The 26,294-nt window shown below is 41.7% G+C and overlaps 1 protein-coding gene across 2 annotated transcripts in view; it reads left to right on the forward strand.

The window, feature by feature from the left end:
* Positions 1-26,294, forward strand: part of FLT1 (fms related receptor tyrosine kinase 1) — a gene marked incomplete at both ends in the record, with an annotated part of 170,714 nt that overhangs the window by 114,197 nt on the left and 30,223 nt on the right. For both annotated transcript variants that reach the window (XM_084235227.1, XM_084235226.1), the window contains 2 exons: positions 8,857-8,988; positions 22,225-22,331. In XM_084235227.1, coding sequence (XP_084091353.1) covers positions 8,857-8,988; positions 22,225-22,331 — 239 coding nt within the window. The remainder of the gene's footprint in view (positions 1-8,856; positions 8,989-22,224; positions 22,332-26,294) is intronic.

Here is a 26,294-nt window from a genome sequence, read left to right on the forward strand (position 1 = left end):
TTATGCATATATTATGCATAGGGAGTTATATTATGCAGGTCATAATTACCACATATTATTAGTGCTGCAGGTCATTATTACCACATAGGGAGTTAGCATTAACTACTACCTGACCATCTAATATTCAGCAATCATTGCAGAGCTTACTCCTCACCCTTTAAATCCTAGTTTCCATCATTTCGATTTGGATATTTCCTTCGCTTTTGGGAGGGTCTTCTCTCTGTTGTTAGAGCACTTGACACTTGAATAAGGCAGAGTTACTGCTTTCTAGGAGTTCAGAGTAGAGTAGGAAAGTCAGATGTCAGCAATCTCACTACAAAATTGCAAGAGCATCAGAAGATGCTTCCAGAACAGCTAATCCTTGAGTTGAATTTTAAAGAAGTCAATGTTAATCAAGTGACCAGGTCAAGGGAAAACCAGCAAAATCCCTGAGGCTTATCATGAACTGCTAGTGTCAGCATGGTTCATGCCAAAGGATACATTTAGGGGCATAACAGTGACACAGTTGGGAAGATAAGGAAGGGCCAGACCATGGAGTTCCATGCTTAATAAAAATGTAAAATATGTTCTCATGTAGAGTCTCTAAGTCAAAGTTGTGTCTAATACACCCGACAGTGTGTTTTTATTGGCCCCACAGTAAATTTATATGTTGAGTTCATTGCCAACATTACTATGAAAATTATTAGGTTTCTAGCCATTGGAAATTAGTTAGGTGATCCCTCTATAAAGAAGCAGGCTTACAATTAAGTTACCCTAACACAAAGTAGAACATCACGTTCCTAAGTGATTTCTGCATGTTCTAATGAAGAAGGGAAAATGATATTCAAATTAGAGTGACTCTTCAAAGAACTTAATATCATCTTTGATAACAACAAATATTATGGTGTGTCTGGAAATAAATGTGACTAAAGAAATGCAAGATATTTAAAGAAAAAATCATATATAACTATTAAAAAACACAAAAGAAGACCCACATAACTCAAAGATATGTGACATTCTTTGATGGGAATGCTTATTAAGTTGAACCATTTTTGAGCCATTTCTGTAGGTTAATATGTTGGAAATTCCAGCTTTCAACCTAAAAATAAATGAGACAAATTCTCCCCAATTATTATATAAATTCAGTGCAAATCCCATTAATATCCCAACAGTGCTTTTTATAAAACTTGAGAAGTCAAACCTGAAATTCATATTAAAGTATAAAAAGTCAAGACAATTTTGAAAAAGGGACCATGCTATGCCAAATATCAAGATGTATTATCAAATTATGACTTTGATTATGGGATAAATCGGCCATTGAAGAAAAAAAAAGAATCTTCTAAAACCGAACCACAAATATGCGAAAACCACAACAGCTATACAATCACATTAAAAAAATAAAAAATGGACTTGTATCTTACACTGTACACAAAAATTAACTCAAAATGGATTAAAGACTTGAATGAAAAACCTGACACCGTGAAACACCTAGAAGAAAACACCAGTAGTCTTGGTAGAGATTTTTTTAATTTGATACAAAAGCAAAGGCAACTAAAGCAAAAATAATTAAGTGGGATTACATCATGCTAAAAAACTTCTGCACAACAAAGGAAATCATCAACAATATGAGAAGGCAACCTAGTGAATGGGAGGAAATATTTGCAAATCATGTATCTGATAAGGGGTTAATATCCAAAAAATATAAAGAACTCATACACAGTAATAACAGAAAAACAAACAACTGATTTTTAAATGGGAAAAGAAACTGTCGAGACATTTTTCCAAAGAAGGCAACAGCTTGCCAACAGATACATGAAAAGGTGCTCAACATCACTAATCATCAGGGAAATGCAAGTCAAAACCACAGTGAATCATCACATCACACCTGTGAGAATGACTGTTATCAAAAAGAAAAGAAATAACAAGTGTTGTACTATTGGTGGGAATAGAAAATGAAAAACCCTAGGTATTTGCATCAAAAAAATTAAAAATGGAGGGCCTCCCCGGTGGCGCAGCGGTTGAGCGCTGGGTTGCGAAGCTGCCGAAGCCTCTGCAATGCCGGTTCGATCCCCGGCTGCTCCCCGGCCACCGGAGGAGGGTCCCACATGGCGCGCAGACCTCTCCTGCCGCCCGCTGCTCCCCTCAGCAGTGTACTTCGGTCCTTCTGCCTGCTCTGCTCCCCGCTCTGGCTCTGGTGAATTCTCTCACCCTCCCGCGCTTCTGACTGTACCCAGTGCATGTATAAACAAAAAACAAACAAACAAACAAATAAATAAATAAAACATGCCTCTAAAAAAAAAAAATTAAAAATGGAAATACCATATGATCCAGAAGTTCTACTTTTGTGTTTGGATCCACAGAAAATGAAATAGTAATTTGAATAGATATGTACCCCCATGTTCATTGCCTCGTTATTTACAATAGCCAAGATATACAAACAGCCTTCAACTCCATTGAATGAAGATGTGAGATATGATATCTGTATACACAAACATGTATAAATGTGTCTCTATATAGGTGTATATATATACACACTCACAAACCCACACACACATACATACATTTAAAATATTTAAAGTTTTATAATCATGAGAAATCTCATGGCACGTACACACATGCATATATACATGTACACACGTGGAATATTATTTGGTTATGAGAAAAGAAGAGATTTTTGTCATTTGTGATAACATGGATTAACTTCAAGGGCATTATGCTAAGTCAGATAAGTCAGACAGAGAAAGACAAATACCATATTATCTCAAATACCATATGATCTCACATGTACATAGAGTCTTAAAAAAAAAAACCCTTGGGCCTCCCCTGGTGGCGCAGTGGTTGAGCGCTGGGTTGCGAAGCTGCCCGCAGCCTCTGCAGCGCTGGTTCGATCCCCAGCCATCGGCGAGGGTCCCACATGGCGCGCAGACCTCTCCTGCCTGCCCGCTGCTCCCCTCGGCAGTGTATTTCGTCAAATCTGCCTGCTTCCCGCTCTGGCTCTGGTGAATTCTCTCACCCTCCTGTGCTTCTGACTGTACCCAGTGCTTGTATAAATAAATAAATAAATCTTTAAAAAAAACAACCAAAACCCTCATAGATGCACAGAACAACTGATGATTGGTCAGGGGCATGAGATGAAATGAATGTGAGGGATCAAAGATATAAGTTTCAAGTTGTAAAATAAATAAAACAGAGGGACATGATGTTCATCCTGGTGACTATGATTGATAGCACCATATTTGACAGTTGTTAAGAGAGTAAATCTGAAACATTCTTATCACAATAACAAAATATTGTATGTAGATGGATGTTAATTAGACTTATTGTGGTGATCCTCTTTTAATATGTACAAATATGAAATCATTGTACTGTATACTGGAAGCTAATATGTTATATATTGATTACATTTCAACTTTTAAAAAATCACAAGATCCCCATTACATAACCATTATTTTGCCATCAATTAAAATGTCTAATAACACCAAGTATTGGTAAGAATTTGGGGAGTGAGGGCTCCTAGCCACTACTAGTTAAAGTGTAAATTGGTATAATTTGGAAGAGAAATTTGTAATTTGGGTAGAGTTGAAAATGGGTTGATATAGCCAGCATAAGGATCTGCAGATATAATAATGCATACCTAACTGTGTCAGATGTGCATTATAGCTTTTTTGTAGCTAAAAATAAAAACTACCTATCCTGTGATAGGGAAATAGAAGGTGGATTATATTTTTCTGCACTTTTTGAATGTTTCAAATCACAATAAAAAGGTTGAAAAGAGCGCTCTTTTAAAGAAGTGAACCCCTATGGAGAACAGAGCCTGCATCATTGGGGTTGGGTGGTATAAAAAACATGTCATCGTATATAGCCATAAAAGAAACTAGGGAAGACAATGAACAAGTGTGGGCACAAGATTTGAGGAATGGGGGGAATAGTACGCTTACTTTTGTGAGAAAGGAAATAAATAGCAAGAGCAGAGGAGAAAGGACTTCGCTGTTGATCTAGGACACCTCCGCATCCCCTGACCTCTCCTCCAAGTGATTCAAAGAGGAAACTGCGGATGATGTTGATGCATCAGCATCCTTGGCCTATCCTTTGACTTCCCGCGGTTATATCTATCATCTTGTGTAAAACTGAAGTCCTTTGACTTTATCTGTGCCCAGTGCTCGCCTTGAGATTAAGGTGGTAGAAAATTGGTCAAGGTTCAGGTCTGCTGCAAAGAAGATGGTTGCGGGCAGCAAGGTAGCTGCCATTATAATTGTTCATGGTCCCTGACCACTCACTATCCAGTTATATTTTTCTTTCTCTGATTGCCATTTAAACCCCGTTTTACAGTTTTCAAGGTTTCAACGCTTTTATTATCTCAGTTGATCCTCATAGCCATACCATGAAATAGGCAAAGCAGGTATGACATATTCTCATTTTACAGATGGACAAACAGTCCCAAAGAGATTCTGTGACTTTGCCACAGTGGAGAGTTCTCATTTTTTCCTATTTATCTGGGTTTAGAATATTGAAACTGTTTTGGACTCATCTCTGTCTATTCTTGGATCCAATAAAGCATCAATTCCTGTAGGTTGTGTCATGATATATCTGCCTCCATTTCTTCCTCTCCACTTCCTTTCCCACCATCCAGATCTGGGGCTTCATCATTCCTGGCCTGAAACCTAACTGGTGAACTGAACTTCCAGATGCCACCTTTTCCTCACTCCAGTCCATCCTGCAATCTCCCTCTAGACTAAACTTCCTTAAACACTGCTTTCATTATGTCATTTCCCCACTCAAAAATCTTTGTGACTCTCCTTCCTTCTGCCTTGAATGGAAACTATTCAGACAAGATTTCAAAGCACTCTTGCAACTGAACTCACCTTTTCCAGTCAAAACAGGTGCTTTCAAAATAAAAAATGGCTAACAAACACATGAAAAAATGTTCAAAGAAGTGCAAATTAAAACAATAATCGTTTTCATCTACCAAATCAGCAAAGTTTTGCATTTTGTATCCTATACTACAAAACTGCTCAGGTACTATTCGGATGTGGCAGGAGAGTGTCAAAATAATCCTTCTCTGCTGGTAGAAGTATTAATTGGTATAATCTTTTATATCACTCAATAAGTGAATCAAGGACTTTTGACATAAAGACACAAATCTATTTCTAGGGACCTATCATAAGGAAATAATCTGAAATCAAGAAAAATCTTCATGCCTAAAGATGTTAATTGCACTGCTATTTGTAGCTATGAGCAATTAGAATGACAGCCTAATACTGGTGTCAATATGATGTATGCATAAAACAAATAATTATATTAAAAGCGTATACATGGAGGAATATTTAGACTATGATATTAAAGAGGGGAGTTTATATTTAAAGTTACATAACCATTAGGGGGAATCTTATGGCATTTTACTATAGAATTTGTCTTTATTCTCTCCTCGCACATCATCTCAACCCTTTTTCTTTTTTTTAAATTTCCAGAATCCTCTCCCCTTCCCTGATTTAAACAGAAGAGTACCTGTTACTTATTGAGAAAATACACTGGCAAATTGTCCAGCCTGCCTGTCCCTTGATACTCTGCAAACTTTACTATTAAAGTGAATGAACTATCCCTATTCCCATCCACAGCAAACTTGGCCAGTGAATTTTATCCTATTTCTTTTTTTTTTTTAAATATTTATTTATTTGTTTGTTTTGTTTATACATGCACTGGGTACAGTCAGAAGCGCGGGAGGGTGAGAGAATTCACCAGAGCCAGAGTGGGGAGCAGAGCAGGCAGAAGGACCAAGGTACACTGCTGAGGGGAGCAGCGGGCGGCAGGAGAGGTCTGCGCACCATGTGGGACCCTCCTCCGGTGGCCGGGGAGCAGCCGGGGATCGAACCTGCACCACCGAGGCCGCAGGCAGCTTCGCAACCCAGCGCTCAACCGCTGCGCCACCGGGGAGGCCCAATTTTATCCTATTTCTTATCTCTCTTTCCCTTTATCCCCCCATCCATGACATTCCTATCAGCACATAATCATGCTATAAAATTTCATTTTTCAAAAAAAGAGAATTCATTCTTTGACCTCATGTTATCCTCGGCTAACTCCTTGAAAGTAACCTCCTCAACATCTCTACCTTGTCACCTTTGATTCCCTCTTTAACTGGCATTAGTGATGCATGTGCTCCCACATTTCACCGAACAGGCTCACTGTCAAATCCAGTGGTGAGTTATCTCCCTACATCTTAGCTTCCCAGCAGTATTGCGCACAGCTAACTATTCTGTTCTTTGTGAACTCTTCCCTTAGGTTCTGGGAACCATGCTGACTGGTTTTCTTGCTGCCTCATTTTATGGGTTGTTCTTATTCTCTGTTGCTGCTTCCTCTTCCTCTAAGATTCAGTGCTCAACCTGCAGGCTTGCTGTCTTCTCTGTCTGGACTCTCCATGAGGTTGGTTTCTATTCTCGCGGCCTTCCACACCTTCAATGCATTCATTCCATGTAGCTGTCTCTAATCCTGCTCTCCGGGCGAACCCTTCTTTCAGACACGCAATAAGTACTACAAACTCAGTATGTGCAAAACAGAACAGAACTCTTGATTTTTCTCCCTCAAACTTGTTCCCCACAGGAAAGCTACCACTATTCTCCCAGTTGTTCAAACCATTACCCTGAAAGTCAAATATCTATTACTACTTTTCATGCTAATCCATAAGCAAGCCTTCTGGTTCTGCCTGCAAAATTGTCCCCAAACCACCAATTCTTACACTTCCAACATAGTGGCTTTGACCTGAGGCCACAGTACCTCTCACTGGTCAGCTTCAGTAGCTCACAAGCTGATCTCCCTGCTCCTCCTTTGTCCCAATACACATTTGTATCCTGCAGTGGTTTTCTTCTGCATTTAGAGTAGAATTCTAAGTCCTCATCGGGGCTTGCAGGGCCATGCAACACCCATGCCTCCTGCTCACTTACTGTTCTCAAGCCACTGTTCCTACAAAAGCTCGTTTCTGCCCCAGGTACTTTATCTTTGCCATCTGAAGTTCCTTTTTCCAGATCTTCAAGAGACTGTCCCATTTTTCAGGCTTCTGCTCAAACACCACCTCCTCTGAGAATGTTCCTTAAACATGCTTCCCAACCAGCCTTAATCCACGATCCCCTTAACCTGTTCAATTTTCCTCGAAGACCTTATCACTACTTGGAATTGCATTATTTATTTGTAATTCTCCAAAACTAGAATTTAAGCCCTTTAAAACAAGCATTTATTTGCCTTGCTTATTATTGTATCCCCAGCATCTAAAACAATGCCTACCATACAATAGGAGCTCAAAAATATTTCTTACATGTATAAACAAACTGTATTAAAAGGTTCACTTTAAAAATACTAAAGAAAAAATATATGGGAGGTAAGATTAGAGGTTTGTTTGGTTTCTTACATTTCTTTATGCTTTCCAATATTTCTCATATTTTCTATATTGATTATATCTGCTATAATCAGGAAAAATACAAACTATTTAAACTGACAAGATATAGTCTATAGCCTGGTCAGACCCATTGTATCACTTTTCCAGCATAAACAATGTATCTTCCTTTCAGCATCATGCCTTTTCTCACCCTCTCCTTTCTCCCTTCACCTGGGATCTGTAAACCTCAAGGCCCACCTCCCCCATGAAGCCCTCCTTGCCTGGGTATTCCTGTCCTTAGTTATCTCCCTCTTGCTCCCAGTCTTTGAACTTTATTCATGGTATGCCATGCTACATTGAGTCATTCCTTCTCATTTACTAAACATTTTCTGTTTGCTGGTATGTGTGTGTGTGTGTGAGAGAGAGAGAAAGAGAGAGAGAGAGTGTGTTTGTATGTCTGGTATGAGTTATTTTTCCCTCCTGTCTGTCTGAAAAGTTTTTAACACAGACTAACAGCAGAATAAATACATCCTGCATCACTTAATGACATTTTGCTCAGTGAAGACTGCATATAAGATGGTGGCCCCCATAGACCATACCTAAGCCTAGGTGTGTAGTAGGCTATACCATCCAGGTTTATGTGGTTACACTGTGACAATTGTGTAGTGATGACATCATCTAGTGATACATCTCTCAGAACATTACTGTGTTGCTAAGACATGTGTGTTACTGGGTCCAAAATTCATGTGCCCCTCACAGAACAACACCCTCCATAGTAATATTTAAGCTTTTATTTATTTACTGAGCACTTACTATGCACCGTGCACTTGCCATTCATTTCCCCAATCTTCAATTAGGAACTAGCTGCTTTCATTTTCATCTTATGATTGAGGAAATTGAAACTTAGAAAGATTAACATGAAGAAACTCAAAGCGGTGATGCCTAATTAAAAAGCCCGAGCTTTTTACCACTACTACAAACGGAACACAATTTCCTCAGGCCCCTACGCCCCAAGTGTGCTTCCAGTCAAACTGCATGTTCATGGCCAAGTCACCAACCCTCGCCAAATCTCAGTCTCCACAAGTGTAACACGGAGACACTGATGCTTTGCAGGGTGGTTGTTAAGTTCAAGCTATGAATGGAGCCTGGCACAGTGCCTGGCACATAGTGGGCACTGAGTCACTGGTAGTTGTTATTATTAGATAAACAACCTCCTTGACATTTTCTCTTTAAAGTTGGATGTGGCAGCCTCATCTCGTTTCTTTCTACACTGTGCGTGACCTTGATCAGCTTTGCTTATCCACAGCTGGGGTCACAGCTCCGCTGCGATGGCAGCAAATGTGCCATTAGAAAGCCTCTGTGGAGAGAAAACAAACAAGCAGGCTTGGCCCAGGTTACTAGAGCTCGGATTTCCTTGTCTGAATGCATAATCATAGGAAGAGGGTTGTGTTACAGAAGTAGCTGTTTTTGTTTGTCACCCAGGTCCACTAATCCAAACATCTCTCACTCCTCAGGAATTATTTTAGGACCAGGAAGCAGCACGCTGTTTATCGAAAGAGTCACAGAAGAGGATGAGGGCGTCTATCACTGCAAAGCCACCAACCAGAAGGGGTCCGTGGAGAGCTCAGCATACCTCACAGTTCAAGGTAAACAGCTGTTCAGAAAGCAACGAGAAACTGCTCAGACATCTATTTCCCTGTTTGTTTGACTTTCCACCTCCCAGTCTCCTGCTGCCGCTCCAGGCTTTCCTTTCCCTGACCTCTTTCTTCCCTGCCCTGTCCCTCTGGGAAGGGACTGTCTGGTTCCACCTGGCTGGGCAGAAGGTGAAGATGCTGACTGGCCGCCCTCTCACTCCCCAGTCTCCCAGGGGAAGTAGTTCCGGGAAGACAGGACAGCCAGCCCTGCCAGTGAGGTGACATAGGCCCTCGGAGAATGTCCGCAGTGGCCACACCTGTGACAAGGAATGTCAAGAAGAAAGAAGACACGTGTGGATGAGAGGAAAACACACACATGGGAAATGGGTCATCCTTTTCCCTTCTTACTTCTCACAAGTCGACAAATGCTGCAATTGCAAATGTTTTCCTAAGTTGGTTTTTAATACGTAGTGGGCTGTGAAATATCATCAGAGAGAAGCAACACATAATAAACAGACCACATTTAAGAAAAATATTCCCATTGCTTCCTCTTTATCGGCCTCAGATAGCTTGGTGAGCAGCAAAACACAAAGAGGCCTGATCCTACCCCCAGCTATGGCCATGTGGCTTCCATTTAGAAAATAGTTTCAATTTCAATTTCAATTCTCCAGTGCCAAGAATTATCCAAAACATAACATTTACAGCATCATAAAATATCAAATTGGCACCTCTTAGATGTAAATATCTGTGGTACATTGGGGTTTTACATGAAAAGATGGAATTTGTTCAGTAGTCCATTTCCAAACACTCGCCCGTAGACTTCAGAATATGTTTTCCTGGGGGAGGAACTAGCAAGAAAACAATATGCACAATATATCATTCTTCTGCCCTGGAAAATTATATTACTTACAGACTGTAACTCTGAGAATTCAAATTCCTTTAAAAAAGAACATCATCCCAACTCTTTTATAAAGAGATGATTTTAGAGTCTTCTGAAAAATCTGAAACCACTCTACCACAAATTCATATTTCAGCAAAAGTTGAGGGTAGCATTCCCCAAAATGTTTTTAGTGATGATCCTATTTGTCTCCCAAATAATTCTTGTTTTCAAGTACTCTTTCAACTCTTCTGCTTGTATGTGGAGAAAACAATGCATAAAGCATGCATCTTTCTTTAACACCTCTTTCCTCAAAGGGCTGCTAATCTATCTTTTAACAAAGACTGCAGTTGTGACCCCAGGGAATAATTGCATCAGGTCAGGGAGGGACCTAGATCTAAGAGAGGCGCAGCAGCAGGGAGCAAGGAGTTTCCCACATCTTCTGCTCAGAAGGTATTTCCTCTCCCCACTCCACCCCCACCCCTGTAACCTCATGACAACCCTAGATACTAAGCAGTTAGTCTGAAAACCCAGAGAACTGACCTATGCCCTCTAGCCAGGTAGTGGCAGCTCTCTGGTGAAGACTGGCCTCTACTCCAGGACTCCTGCCCACTGCTAGACCACCTTCCCCTGCTACGTGTCCGTTCCCGCTCATTTCTATAAGAAAATAAGGGTCAGCAGTGGTTGGGCATCCAAAGGCTCAGGAGAAACGCTTCCTTGATATTGATACAAGTTTGTAGGTCTCCCCAAAGACTTTGTTTCCTTTCCTGTCCCCTTTCTTGTCAGACTACTCTGGGTTTCCCAAAAGTCACCTAGCTTTACAGCATCTGGCACTTTCTTCTGCCATCAGGAATGACCCCCACTCTTCCATTTGCCAGAGTTTTCTCTCCAGGAGTCCTGCCGAATCCTTCTGCTGTCCACAGTCTAGCAGTGGGGTGGTGGAGACTCCCAGATTGGACTGGAGCAATGAGCCTGGGCATTGATAGACTGGACTCACCACACTCATAAGAATGTGACCTTATCGTGATGTTAACACAGCCTGGAATGTCTTGTCCAGTTTCCCACCCTATTTCCGGCAAGCCCACCTTATCCTCCAAGACCAATTTAGATACCATTTGCTCCTGCTCCGCGATGCCCTTCACGATGAACAGTTGTGTCAAATGCTCATTCTACTCTCCGCTCCCCTACACCATGGTTCTTGCATTTTTTTCATATATATTTTATTCTTTTCTTAGTATTTAGGCACGGGTATGCTTCCCTCCCCTACTGAACTATAAATGCTTTTTTTAAAAAAAAAATATTTATTTATTTATTTATTCAAACACTGGGTACAGTCAGAAGCGCAGGAGAGTGAGAGAATTCACCAGAGCCAGAGCGGGGAGCAGAATAGGCAGACTGACGAAATACACTGCTGAGGGGCGCAGCGGGCGGCAGGAGAGGTCTGCGCACCTTTTGGGACCCTTGCCGGTGGCCAGGGATCAAACCGGAGCTGCAGAGGCTGTGGGCAGCTTCGCAGTCCAGCGCTCAGCTGCTGCACCACCAGCGGAGGCCCTGAACTATAAATGTTTTGAGGCAGGAACTATATCTGAAAATATCTCTGCATCCCATACCAATGCAGCATTAGCAGGGCATTAATATTTACTTAGTACTTTTATGTGCAGACACTGTACTAGACACAACATAATTAACTCCAATAACTTTGTAAGACTCCAAAGAAGAAAACAGTGTTATCCTCAGTCGATAGATGGGCAAGTTTCATAACTTGCCTAAAGTTACATAAGGGTAAGTGGCAAGGCTGATAGTTGAGCCCATACCTTTGGAAACCACAGAGGGTTCCCACCTTCCCTCAAATCTTCCCATTCTTCCCATTAGGAAGTGTCTGCAAGCTCTTAGCAGAAAATAAAGACTTTCAGTTATCGTGTTATTTGGTTTCCTCTCCACCTGCTTCTAGATTTCCCACAATGAGTCAATTTCCTACTGATATGTTTTCTGAAAACTCATGTAATGTCAAGAATACTGCTATCACCAGAGGTTTCTAAATGTTTCTATCAGCCTGTATCTTTTGCCCTTGAAAGAAGGGGAAATAATATTCACTTTATTGCCCATAGCAGCCACAGTCACAGATGCTTTGACCTCTGGAAATTCTTAGCCCCACTACCAGCCTACCTACTTCTTCTTTCACCCTCCTCTAATCCATTGCCAAACCCACTATGATCTTTTTATTTTTACTGTTTGGCTTGTGCTTTTTTAAAAATCAAATTTGGATGTTTTACAATTTATTTACCAAACTAGGTAATTTGGGGAGTACAGCTTCACTCCTGGACATGCACACGTGTTTAGAATGATCTAAATAACTCAACATTGTGACATGTTATTTTCCTGCTTTAAACCCTGCTGTGGGTTCTGACCACACAAAGTCATCCCTAGGCTCCTCCCCAGCGTAAATCTTACCCATCCCCCACACCTCCAGCTGTGCTCAACTTCCTGTGACTCCCTGAACACAGTGTCCCTCCTAGTCTTCTGCCTTTACAGGTCACTTTCCTTGCGTCTGCACAGCCTCTTCCCAACTTGTTTCCTTTCTGGATGATCCCACTCATTCCTTAAAATTTACTTTGTTCTTGTGTCACTTTCTCTATACCCAACCCTCTGTCTCACTATCATTTTCTGCCTGTGCTCCCATAGCATTTGGCATGCATCTTTATTCTTTTTTTAAACATTTATTTATGCATACAAGAACTGGGGTACAGGCCAGAGGTGTGGGGGGGGTGGTGTTGGTGAAAGGATTCGCCAGAGACAGAGTGGGGAGCAGAACAGGCAGATCTACTGAAATACACTGCTGAGGAGAGCAGTGGGCAAGTCAGGAGGGGTCTGCTGCGCAATGTGGGTAGCTCCCTGGCTGGGGATCCAACCCACTCTGCAGTGGCTGCGGATAGCTTCACAGGTTGCATCTCAACCCCTTGAGAGGCCCAGGGAGGCCCAGCATGCACCTTTAATGCAAAGCTATCATTGTTTATTATTCATTTTTCTATCCCAGAGCACTTGATAAAAATTTGTTGGGTTAACATATCTAGAAAATCATCAATGAATGTCTGAAAAAAGAAGCATAACAATATATTGAGCTTAGGCCAATAGAGAAAATCCAAATCAATTCATCATTAACTCAACAACTGATTTACTTGCCTGGGACTATGCAGGACATGGAAGCATAAGCCATAATCCTGAAGCTCAGAAAGTTTTGAAAACCTACTTGGAAGAAGATTAAGGAACGCATGAAACAATTAGAACCAGTTCATTTTGAACTCCTCCTAAGGGTAAAGTAAAAACACTAGTTTGTACAACACAGACTACATAATGCTGCTAATAAGGGCTACAAAAGTTCACAGAGGCAAAAAAGGACATGGAGACTGACTTGACCTCTGGCGGAGGTTTTGTAGGATGTTGGATTGGCCAGGATGTTAGAAAGGAGGAAAGAAGAGTCATGAGGCAACTTTGGGCTTCTACCTTAATATCTCTCTGGCAATAACAAAGCCTGAATATTTCTTATTTGCTGGCCCATTAAATTTTCTGAGCAATTGGTACTTCTGACTCATGACCTCTATTCCCTCATGTGGCACTAATTTTCCATATCACTTAGAGAAACAATGTGATTTGCAAGGTAGCTGCAGACACTTGATATGCATAACTCCTTCCCTTTACCCACTATTGCCCCTGATTGCAATACTCTTTGAGTTCATGTGCCTGCTTTGTACAGATTTTCTGTCTTTTCCATTGCTGCGTTTGTATTTTTTTCTGTTCTCAGAGATGACTGTATCCAACCTCTCTATTTACAATCAGATTACCTGACTAGTAATCATCAGACCACACCTAAAAGAAGAGAAGCATAAATTCATAAGAGAAGCATAAACAAATGATACCATGTCCTTAATAGAGTTATGATCAAATGGTACAAAGAAATGGGAATATATAGCCTAAAAATGAGACCACTTGGGGTGGTAGGTTTGTTTACTTCAAATATGTAAAGAGCTTTCAGACCATGGAGACATTTAGCTCTAACCAAGGAGGGAGATGGCGAAGTTTCAAGGAGGCAAACTTCAGTTCCATGTAAGGATGTAGTTTTGAATGCAGAAGCTTTTTGAGTGTTGAATGTAGTATATTGATCTTGTGAGTTAGATATTGGTATATTGATCTTGTGAGTCAGATACAATATCTTGAATGGAAGTACTTAGGGCTCATTGAATGACTATTTGATCCTTGGATGCTGTTCAGAACAATTGAATGCAATACCTACTCAATAATTTTATCACTGAAACTGGATTCTTGCTCTAGGCTTAAGTCATTATTATTTCACTCTAGTGGCTGTGGCTTGATTTCCTAATATCTGCACATAGACCCTTCATACTCACCTATCTTGTCAAGTTGAGCTAAGAAATAAAACCAGGCAAATGAGTTGTGTCTGTGACTATGTTTAACAGATTTAAAGAGGCTCATGAATTTGCCAGGAAGGAAACTGTCTGCTTTTTTTATTTCCTTTGAAAAAGGATTCTTATACTCATAGATAAAACAATGTGTTATTTTTGTATCCGAAAAGGATGAGTGGACTGTGGAGTCAAAGTAGCTTCTTTAAATAATCACAGATCTTGTTTGGTTTGAATTGAACACAGGAGCACATGGGCACATGGAGGTCTCTGAGGGGAAGTTCTAATATTAAAAACAGCAACAAAACTGGTACTAACCAAAATAATTTTTGAAATTAACAGCACTCTGGGACTCAGTGGGTCTATTACAATGGAAGTAGAGCACATTCCACTAGGGACTTCAACTATACTTTATAATTACTACTGCAAGTAATAGCTATAATATATTATATAAATACATTCTCATAGCAGATTTAGGCCTTGCTGTAAGAAATGTTATTTCAATAGCACTTACAAATACACAGGAAAAAACAACTTGAAGAATAACTACCAGTTTGAACATTTTGGGGGAGGTAGTCTGATGAATACAAAATTGGTGGAAGGCACAGAGGGCTGCCTGGAGTCCTGCAGTCCACATACTTTCAGGGGCCTTACAGGTAAGATACGTACATTTTATACCACAATAACTGCACACTGGCCCTTCATTCCGGAAATAGCTCATACAGCAGGAAATATGCACAATGTACTTGAATGAAAGTGCAAGAGTAAATAGGAGAAAAAGCTCAATACAAAGCTGTCTTGGATGTCCGGCTACTACTCCTTTGTGTTGCCTTTGACCAGCTTTCTGTTTTCATTTCTCCTTTTTTTTTTTTTTAAAGATTTATTTGTTTATGCATACAAGATCTGGGGTACAGGCCAGAAATGCAGGGGCGGGCTGGGGGCAAGACAGAACAGGTCTGCTTCGCCATGTGGGGTGCTCTCTGGCTGGCCGGGGCTTGAACTTGTGCTGCAGAGGCTGCGGATTGCTTCATAGTGTAGTGCTTAACCCCTTGCACCACCAGGAATGTCCCCCATTCCTCCTTTTTGACCTTCCTCTGATCCCTGACTGTCCCCACTTTAGTCTCTCTCTTCCTGAATCTTGCCCCCAAATTCACTCTCATGGCTATCCTGGCACTAGGAAGGATGTGATAAACTAATTCACATGAAGATGTTGGTGATTGATGTTACTCCTCCCAGCAGTGCTAGCAATTCAGAAGGGCTTCCCGAGGAGAGAAAAGTGCTCAAACAGAGAGATGGACTTGCTGCTTACTAACTTCACACGGGAGGGCCGGGGGGGTGGGGAGGGGGGCGGGACATGCGTGCCTTTGTACTTCAAATCTAAACAATGACATAAAGCTGGACTTGATCAAGAATTCAAAAAATGATGATGGAATTTAGTTTGGGTGCTTTGACATCTTTGAAGAGAGTGCTTGGGGTCAAGAAACTCAAACACACAGCAAATATTCATGTTCGTACCTCCTGTGGAAACTCAGCTGGCATAAAACTCTGTAGGGAATCATAGAAGTGGGTGTTCGTCTCAGTGAATTTGATCTTAGGTTCTGTGAAGGTCTGGGACTATGCGATTGGAATATCTTATGCTTACTGAGTATGCGGTTCATTATTTTAAGCATGTGACATGTAGTAGCCTACTTAACACTTGCAACAATCTGGTGGGTTGTTGTTTTTTTTAATTTATAAGTCTGAGGCATTATTTATATATATGTGTGTGTGTGTGTGTATAAAATTGTCCATGGCTACACAGCTAAGAAGTAGCTGAGCTGAGAACTAGATCCATATTTAGCCATTCTACCTGGTGTGTCTCAACTCAAAGGCAGGAGCCCAGTGATGGAAGAATTTCCACCTCTGGTCCAAGGTCACACTCCTCACAAGCTGGGTCATCGTGGGTAATTTACTTATCAATCTGGTGCTTCCATTTGATCATCTGCAAAATGGATGTTAATAATGATACACCAACTTTATAGGATTTTGTAAGGATGAACATATAGAAACTTTAAAAACATTAGCTAATGTTATTGTTTGTTAATGTGATAAACTAAGTGCAATTTCAACAAAATACTCTTTTTTTTAAAAGATTTATTTATTTATTTATACAAGCACTGGGTACAGTCAGAAGCATGGGAGGGTGAGAGAATTCACCAGAGCCAGAGCAGGAAGCAGAACAGGCAGAAGGACCGAAGTACACTGCTGAGGGGAGCAGTGGGCACGGCAGGAGAGGTCTGTCCACCATGTGGGATCCTCGCCCACGGCCAGGGATCAAACCGGAGCTGCAGAGGCTGCGGGCAGCTTTGCAGCCCAGCGCTCAACTGCTGCACTACCAGGGGAGGCCCTCAACAAAATATTCTATATTATGGTTTTTCTTGATTTAGCCAATAGGTCACCCAAACAGTATTGCAAAACCACAAAATTCCTGTTTAACTTAAGGATTTAAGTTGCTGTGATAAAAATGTGTTACAGAACTGATGCCACGTAATAACAATGTTAAACATCTTTACCTTTTGGAAATGTACTTCAAATTTAATCTGAATGCAGTCTTTTCATCCATTATTGACCTTAAGAGAAGTTTCAAATTGGAGTACATAGCTTCCTAAAAATCTTCATAAATAGTATGAAGGCCAATTTTAGTATTCCATTAAGCCTTCAAGAAATTATATAATAAGGTTTACTGGGTGACTGCTTACTGGATTTAGATAGAAAGAGGTAACCCCACATAATTAGCTCATGTGGAGAGTCAGTGAAGGTGTGGCTGATTAATTTTCTTTTCATACACATATAAATAGAAAGTTCCTCCTGGCTAATGCTAGAGATGCAAAATGAAACACCGTTCTCTTGATGCCCTAATATGCTTAATGGAAAATAAACCCACATACACACTTACCTCAAGTTGAATAATGATAGAACCAGAGAACAACTCTGAAGGCACCTGCAGTGTCAGGCATATTTCTCAGGAAAAGTGATAATTCATTTTTCTGCAAAAATGATGGGTTAGAGTCAGATTAGTTTTAGAAAGAATAATTTTGATGATATGTCATATGTTTGGGTAAAAAAAAGATGCAACAGTTGAAGTTCAAAAAGTGATAAGGGGGTGAGGGGAGGAAAAAGAAAAGCGAAAGGGAAGGAAGTCTTTAGAATAATAGTTCAACGGGCCTCCCCTGGTGGTGCAGCGGTTGAGCGCTGGGCTGCGAAGCAGCCCACAGCCTCTGCAGCACAGGTTCAATCCCCGGCCACCTGCAAGGGTCCCACCGGCGAGGGTCCCATGGTGCGCAGACCTCTCCTGCTGCGCCCACTGCTCCCCTCAGCAGTGTATTTCGTCAGTCTGCCTGTTCTGTTCCCAGCTCAGGCTCTGGTGAATTCTCTCACCCTCCCATGCTTCTGACTGTACCCAGTGCTTGTATAAACAAATAAATAAATAAATAAATAATTTGTTAAAAAAATAAATAAAAATAATAGCTCAACATCTGTCCTCCGCGGGGCAGGGGTGGAATCCTTGCACAGCACAAAAAAGACACACAGGCCAGTTGCTCTGCATCAGCCTCTAAGGGTGCCCTGGCCATGTGCCCCAGGTTGCCATCCCCTGTTAGAGCCAATCTTGCTGTCTCTACTCCATGTAAACCAAGTGTTGTTCCTTCCAATTAAAATAATAATTGTTCACACCAGGTGCCCATGTTTGACCTCTGACAGGACGCTTAGTGAAGGCCACATTTTAAGGACTGGGATGCTTCGGCATAGAGTCCTTGTTCTAAGTCATGGCTGCTTGTAGTCACATAAAAGTTCCTGCCCTTTCTTGATGAAACTTATACTGGGTCCTGAAGTCATGGAAGACCCTTGCCGGGGACCTGGTCTTTTTTCAGGGAGTTTCCCTAACTTCTTGGGAAGCATTGTCCAGTTCTGTTGCAAGAGCTGAGTCTCTTGGCTCTGCTGCTTATTGCTTGCAGCAGTCTGGTGCCCAACATCTTGCAGACAGCTGCCAGACAGATGACACAAAAGCAGATGGCCCGAGCCCCAACCCAAGCCCTTAGCCTCTGCCTTGCGGCACCTACCCTTCCTATCTCAAGAGAGAGGGAATGAAGCCCAGCAGGGTGACTGACCTGGAATGCTCTGCACAGCAGGGTCAGCAATTCACAGTAAAAGGTACAATTACCCTAAACTCTTCCAAACTGGCCACATTCCTGTCAGTATCCAAAAGAAAAGTAATCCTGTACTGTGGCTTGATGCTGGCCTTCACAATTATCAGAGGGAAGTGACTTCCCTGAGCCCGTGCTAACTGCTAGTCATTGTCAAGTCCCACCCATGTTTCCGCTGTCTCCCCTCCTCCCCGCCCCCCATCTGTACAGCTGGGCTGCTTCATGTGCTGAGCTCATCAGCTGTCACTGGCGAGGTGAAGTTGGGCCTGGCCAGGCCAGTGTGTGGAGATTTGACTTCTGAGAAACCTCCAAGATCTGTATGGGAAGAGATGCTGCTTATTTAAATCGTCTAACCACATAGGATGGTGCTAGAAGTTAATTTTCAAATAAAAATAGAGAATGAATCATCCAATGAGCTAGAGATAGAACACAGATACTGTATCTTATAAAATTTTAATTTTCATAAGCAATAATAAAAAAACATTAAATAGATCTTTCCCTTCCAGTAAGTAATCCTCTTGACAATGTTTTTTAATGAGTTGATTCTTCAAAAATGTGAGTGCGAGCAAACACATTTGGTCTCACTGAAAGGAATTTTGCCTGACTAAGGATTGTGGAATTACTTTGGGGGTCAACTTCCTGCCCCATGGAATGCAGTGGGAAAGTTCCCACAATAGGAGGGGGCCTCTCCCAGGGCTTCTGTGCAGGAGGCCTCTGCAGGGTTCTGTGCAGACAGTTCCGTGTCTCCAGGTGCCATCAGCATTTCCAACAGAGACCAGTGTGCCCTAAACAGGTCTTGATCAGATTACACAAAATTTATTTGTAGCAGAAGCTAAGGGGTGTGTGTGTTTGTGTGTGTGAATGTGTGTAGCAAGTCAGCGTTAGATTTCACACTGTGAAGATGGAAATCCAAACTCTTATCAACTTGAGCTTACAATACTCCCATCAAGAAGATGGGTCTAAGAGGAAAAGTTATCATACTTAGAAACTTCTTCAAGGAATTTGCTCTCAATCAATCCCATGAGGAAACTTGACCACAAGTTGACAAAGCAGCAAATGAAGCCAAATTCATTCATTCACTCAAGCAATACTTTAAGGATGCCTACTCTGTGCCAGTTACTCTCTGAACTCCAGAGATGTGGCAGCGCACAAAGGAACCACAATCCTACAATCTGCTGCTTCATTCAGCAGTATTTGAATATATTCGATTGCTCAGATTTGAATGTCAGGCTGTGAGCTTCAGACCATGTGCTTTCGCTTACCATATATACCACCACCTAAGACAGAGTCTGAGTATACTTATTGGATTAATACCCAGGAACAAGAATTGGAGATAAATAAACCAAAGCATCATTTATCCACTAATTCACCCAATCTGATGAGTGGGGATGTAAAGATGAATAAGATGTAGTCTTAGTCCCCTTAGTTTCTGATAGAGAAATGCAAAGGTCAAAGCACTGAGGTACAGAAGGGCTGGTATGTGTAAGAAGTATTTTAATGTGGACCACAGGATATTCAGCATTAGATAGACAAGGTTGATGGTAAAAGACCGAAGGATCTGGATTTTTATCTTGGCAGTGAGAGAGGTGGGGGTGGAGAAATGATGGACTTTAGGAAATAAGTGTAATAGGATTCGATTTGTGACTTTGCACAATCACATGGGCTGCAGAGTGGAGAGAACATGCAGGGTCAACACTGTTGAGAAAGCAGTCCTCTAGGCAAGATGTGATAGAGCATTGATTTAGGCAGTGAGAGTGGGTTACCATAGGAGACGATAGTTTTATGGCCATAGATGTAGAATGGACAGGACTTTGTTATCGACTGGATGATAGAAATGTCAGTTTCCCATCTAGACACAGATACTCCATGGCCTACAGGAAGGGACTAATGATAGGTACTGGTGGCTGAACATATGAAAGTGAAGGCTTCTAGTTTGTGAATGTGTCATTATTCAGAGAAAAGAACCTTCATCAGCTCCAACTACCCGCAGCATTTGGTTCGAAGCCATCTCAAAGCGGCCCAGAACGCTGTATGGTCTGGTCCTATCCTATATCTTGTATAGGCTGCCATCAATGTCCTATCTTTTCCCAATTCTGTGTCTTTACTCATACCTGTCCCTCTGCTTATAATACTCCCTCTTCTCCATAGCTAAATTGCATTTCAAATGTCACCTTTTCCAAAAACCACTACATTTCTTCAACCTCTGAAACTCTTTTCGTCTAATGTTGTATTTGCCTTAAGTCCTTTGGTTAGGTTGTGAATAATTTCCTTAAGAGTGACAACTTTCCCTTATTCATCTTCTGATCTCCATCACTGAACCCTGTCTGTATTAGGACTAAATACGTCTCCCTTGAATTGAAATCAGATCAAGTGCTTGTCTATGAAATGAGGTATTATTGCCACCTACTTCATAGGCTGCTTGTGAGGGCTTGGCACATAGTAAGTACTTGCTCAATAAATGATATCATCATCTACATCTTCATTTCTAAAAAGAGTAAGTTTCACTTTTTCTTTGTCTAACTTAATGCCAAGCTCCGGTCTTCATTCAATAAAGTTAAAGGATATAAGCTTTTTTTTTTCCCCATGATTTCTGGGAAATTGTCCACTGGAATCAGGAAATAGGGAACCACTGTTTTGGCCTCCTGGGGCCTTCCTATACAAACCCCAAAGGTGTTCCTCTCCGGAGACTTCACTTGAATACCTGGATCTTTTCTTTTGGTAGTGGAGAGCAGGGCTAAGTGGTCGGCTTTTGGTCTCTGTGATTCTAGGAAATGAAGTGATTGGGAAGAATTCGACTCCAGCACTTACCTCTCCTGATTTCAGCCCTGAGGGCTCTCAGCTGAGAGATCAGAAATGGAGCCGGGGATGTGAGGGATTTGGCCAGACTGTTCCAAAAGAAGTGAACAGGCAATGGTCACAGTCTTTGAGCTTTATTTTTATTTTTCAAATCAACTTTGAAGAACTTTATGAGTCCCAAAGTAGCTCTTTTATGCATCTTTTTCTTATTCTTTTTCTTTAAAATTTCCTCTAAAACCCATTAGGAAGATTTAACATATTTCAGATTTAGCATTTTAATGTGCTTTTGTTCCTGCCTTAATTTTTCCCCATTTTTAATTTCTCCTCTGATTTTTATTTATTTTTTTAAAGGTGTCTCGAACTATAGTTCCCATGTGCTGACACAGACTGTTTTATTTTTTATTTATTTATTTTTTAAAGATGTATTTATTTATACAAGCACTGGGTACAGTCAGAAGCGTGGGAGGGTGAGAGAATTCACCAGAGCCAGAGCGGGGAGCAGAGCAGGCAGAAGGACCGAAGTACACTGCTGAGGGGAGCAGCGGGCGGCAGGAGAGGTCTGCGCGCCATGTGGGACCCTCCTCTGGTGGCCGGGGAGCAGCTGGGGATCGAACCAGCACTGCAGAGGCTGCGGGCAGCTTGGCAACCCAGCGCTCAACCTCTGCGCCACTGGGCAGGCCCTCTCCTCTGATTTTTAATTAGCTATTTTTGGGATTACAAAGCTTGAAAACCCAATAGCAAAATTTCTGGAAAGTCCTTTAATTTATGTGTATTTAGTGTGATCATCTTGTGGGCCCTGCCTGACTCAGGAGGTAAAAGAGGATCTGTCCCAGAGATTAATTCCTGCTCCAGCACATTATGTCCACCACGATGCCCAGAGCCACTGGGCATTTTTTTTTTTTTTTTTTTTGCAAAATCATTAAGCTCCTGTGTTTCAGAGTTGCTTCTTAGCACCATTTGGTGATTTTTCTTTCTCCAGGAACTTCGGACAAATCTAACCTGGAGCTGATCACACTGACGTGTACCTGCGTGGCCGCCACCCTCTTCTGGCTCCTATTAACTCTCTTTATCCGAAAACTGAAAAGGGTAAGAACATTTCAGAAGTTCTGTGCTCATTTTTGCATATAATATTCTAAAGTGACTATCTGGTGCTGTGAGCAGGCGCTGAGCAAGCACTGGACTCCTTCCCCTGGCCCCTTGCTCCTGTTTCTGACCTGATAAACACTGAAAATGAAGCAGCAAAATGTCTCTCAACCACAAAGTGTACTTTTCAAAGAAAAGCTAGAGAAATGAGCAGAGTATTATTTTCCAAGGATGGAGGGATTTTTTTTGATATAAAAATATGCAATAATGACTTTAAATTCAGCAAAGGAGCTGTGAAACTTTCATTTTCTTAACCTTGTGCCCTGCTAAGCAACAAAAAGGAAAAAACTAAATAAAGACCCACTTCTGACCACTCATAATATTATGGAAACCCAAAGAAATATGCCAGTTTCTGAGCCCCAATATACCAATCAGTTCTTTAGAGTGTGAGGTTCAGGTTGAAATTCAGACATCAGTTTCCAATGATTAGACCTTCAGTACTGCTTGCTTCTCTGAAGTTCAGGGGGCAAGGTGCCGGCACGCGGTCATTCACTCACTCATGTCTTGAGTATTTATGGCATGCTTGCTCAATGCAGAGTCCCAGGTCTTGCATAATGCCCTCTAGAGAAAGTAGTGAACAAGTCTTAATGTGCAGGCTGGAGAGGACATGACTTTAACAAAGACGTAAACAAACATAAAACTGCAACTAAAGTTACTGATGAAAAGATGTGCAAAGTGGGTAATATGGCAAAGAAAGGAGGAAAAAGTATTATGGGAGAGGGAATGGCCTCTGAGGTGGGGCCAGGCTGAAGGAATACCATGATCAGGAATTTAGTCTGTATTCCAGCAGTTACAGGAGGTGGGGGAAGAGGGATAAAGGTAGGAGATTGTGAGAGATTTGTGTCTGGAAAGATTATTTTGGCCACAGTGAAGAAAATGGACTTAGATCTAAGGGGCAAGAGTAAATAGAGAGGAACCTGAAAGAAGACTACCATAGTCCAGTAAGAAATGATGGTCACAGTCTAAATTATTAGGGTCAAGAGATATTTAGGAGGGAAAATCAATGGGACTTGAAAAGTGCTAAGTGGGCCTCTCAATTTCTAGAGATTTACTAGCCCTTATTCATGTGTTAGGTGTCATAGGAACCTCTTTATATAGTATCTCACTTAATCCTTCTCAAAATTCAAAGAGGTAGATTTATTATTATTCCCAACTTAGAGAGAGGGAATCTGAGTTTCAGAGAGTAAACTAACTTCTCCAAAGTCACAAAACTAGTGAGAGCTGGTGCTGAGTTTTGAACCCAGGAGCTTGACCTTAGACTTTTTAAAACCCAGTGTGCTTCACAGTGCTGGCCTGAGGTGAATGTGCACTGTTCCCTGGGGTATATAGCATCAGGTGTGTTAGATGGAGCGATAGGTTTAAGACATGGCAATTAAGGCCACTGCTTTAGAAGGCAAACAGCATCTTGAAAGGGTAGAGTCCTCCTGTAGGAAATACATATAACAAAAGCAGAACTTACAAAAGCTGTAAGGTGGATAACAAAGGCTGAGGATTTCAAAGGAGGAGAGGGGGAAAACCTTTCAGAGAAAGCAAAGTTTAGAGACAAACTTTGCCTGTGGTAGCTGGAAGGAAAACAGCATAAAACCCTCCCTAGTCCCCATTCCACATACAAAGGGGAATCCAGTCACCTTGCATGCAGCAGCAGAGTGGAAACAATAATAAAGCTGGCAAAGTAAATTGGAACTAAATTGAAGAAGTTCCTTGGGTTTCTAAGAATTATGAAAACTTGGTGTCAATAAAAGGATCAGGGCAAGAGATTATTATCTCAATAACAGATTGCTAATAAAATTTAAAATGTGATTGGTTCTGGGAGGCCAAGAGGAGCAAAGGATCAAAATGTGTTTGCATGTGGTTTCTCTAGCCACAGTGTACATGGCTTATTGATAAAGTCTGTGGTTTATCTTTTTATCCCCACCCTACATAGTCCAGTGTTATACTTACATTTACGAACATTTAGTAACAGCTAACATTTACTGCTGTTACTATATACCAGGCCCTGTCCTAATAGCTTTACATGGGATTATTTCATTTGATACTCACAACATCCCTATGAGATAAGTACCATGATTATCACTACTTTGCAGATAAGGAAACTAAGCTTAGAAAGGTTAAGTAAGACACTTGCCCAAGGTTATGTGCCGGTCAGAATCCAGCTGTGATTCAAGAAATCCAGGCCGCCCACCTCAGTGCCTGGGTTCTGAAGCGCTGAGCTGTGCAGCTTCCATGCCAAGCGCCTAATAGCTGCTCAGTGTTAATGTCAATTGAAAGAATAAATATTTGTCAACTAAGCTTCTACTATCATACACTCCCCAAAACCTTCACTGGAGTTTTGCTTGTGTTTCCTCTTGTCTGCCATAGTGAGATAAACCATAAAATTCCATAGGTGCCACGTGGGGAGCTTGTCTTCTCTTGCCAGCCCCCTGACTCTCTCAACACCACTGTCAACTTCCCCACACATCCCCAGCAATCAAGGTGTCCCTTGCTAGCCTGCCACTATCCTGGAATCTTTGGGGATTGTTTCTCAAAACCATGGCTCTTTTGGCTATTGAAAAGTTTTATCAGAAGACAATCCAACAGCTCCCCTGTGAACACCCAGCACTCTGGAATGGGAGTGTCACTCCTCTGTAGTCTTAAAGACCTGGCCCTGATGATCTAACACAAAGGCCTGGGCCCTGATGATCTAACACAAATGGCAAATACAGTTCATACCATATTTTTCCATATGACCTATTTTTTTCAGTGTGTCCATGTTTTTCTCTGTTTTACACTCTTTGTGGAGACCAGACAAGTCTTTCTGCCTGGAGCTATTTGTTACACATTTTAGTGATAATTTTTGTGAGGAGACGGTTGCGAGTGATGGATGAGGTGAGCTGTGACAGCACAGAGCAGGCAGAGTAAAAGCAGAAGAATGTGGGTGGGTGTGAAATGGTATAGATGGAGAAGTTGTCTACTCTCCTGGATTCTGATCCCGCTTAGGGAAAGGCACCAAAAAAGGAGGGCCCCAATTCATTTAAATGAATTTACATAAGTTCTATGCAAGAGTTACCGAAACTCAAGGCCATAAGCAGGGACACCACTGTTGGCTCATCTGTAACGTATATTCTTGTTGATACAAAGTGGCCATGGAAGTTGATTTCATCATTTTTAGAATGATTTTACAAAAACACTTTGTATTTCTTAGAGAACTATCAGATGCCAATTGTTTAAGAACAAGTCATAATGTCACTGAAGAATCTAAGAGCATTTTCTCTGCACTAGGATGGTGGACCTAGTTCTATGGTAAAGCAGTGTGGGAATCATAAGAGGTTGTCTAATGGAGATGGCGCACTCGAGTGTGCATACGTATATGCAGAGAGCTACTTTCTGTACCTGGTTTCAACATGAACAAAATAGCAACAGATGTTGCCAACTATCACTTTTTTTTTTAAAAAAGATTTATTTATTTATTTATACATGCACTGGGTACAGTCAGAAGCGCGGGAGGATGAGAGAATCCACCAGAGCCAGAGCGGGGAGCAGAGCAGGCAGAAGGACCGAAGTACACTGCTGGGGGGAGCAGCGGGTGGCAGGAGAGGTCTGCGCGCCATGCGGAACCCTCCTCCGGTGGCCGGGGAGCAGCCAGGGATCGCACCGGTGCTGCAGAGGCTGCAGGCAGCTTCGCAACCCAGCGCTCAACCGCTGTGCCACCAGGGAGGCCCAACTATCACTTTTTTTAAAGGATTTATTTATTTATTTATATATACAAGAGCTGGGGGACAGGCCAGAGATGTGGGGGATGAGAGGATTCACCAGAGACAGAGTGGGGAGCAGAACAGACAGACTGACTGAAACACACTGCTGAGGGGAGCAGCAAGCAAGTCAGGAGAGGTCTGCTGCGCCATGTGGGTCGCTCCCTGCCTGGGAATC

Source organism: Talpa europaea (assembly GCF_964194135.1).
Source record: "Talpa europaea genome assembly, chromosome: 6".
Classification (NCBI taxonomy): domain Eukaryota; kingdom Metazoa; phylum Chordata; class Mammalia; order Eulipotyphla; family Talpidae; genus Talpa; species Talpa europaea.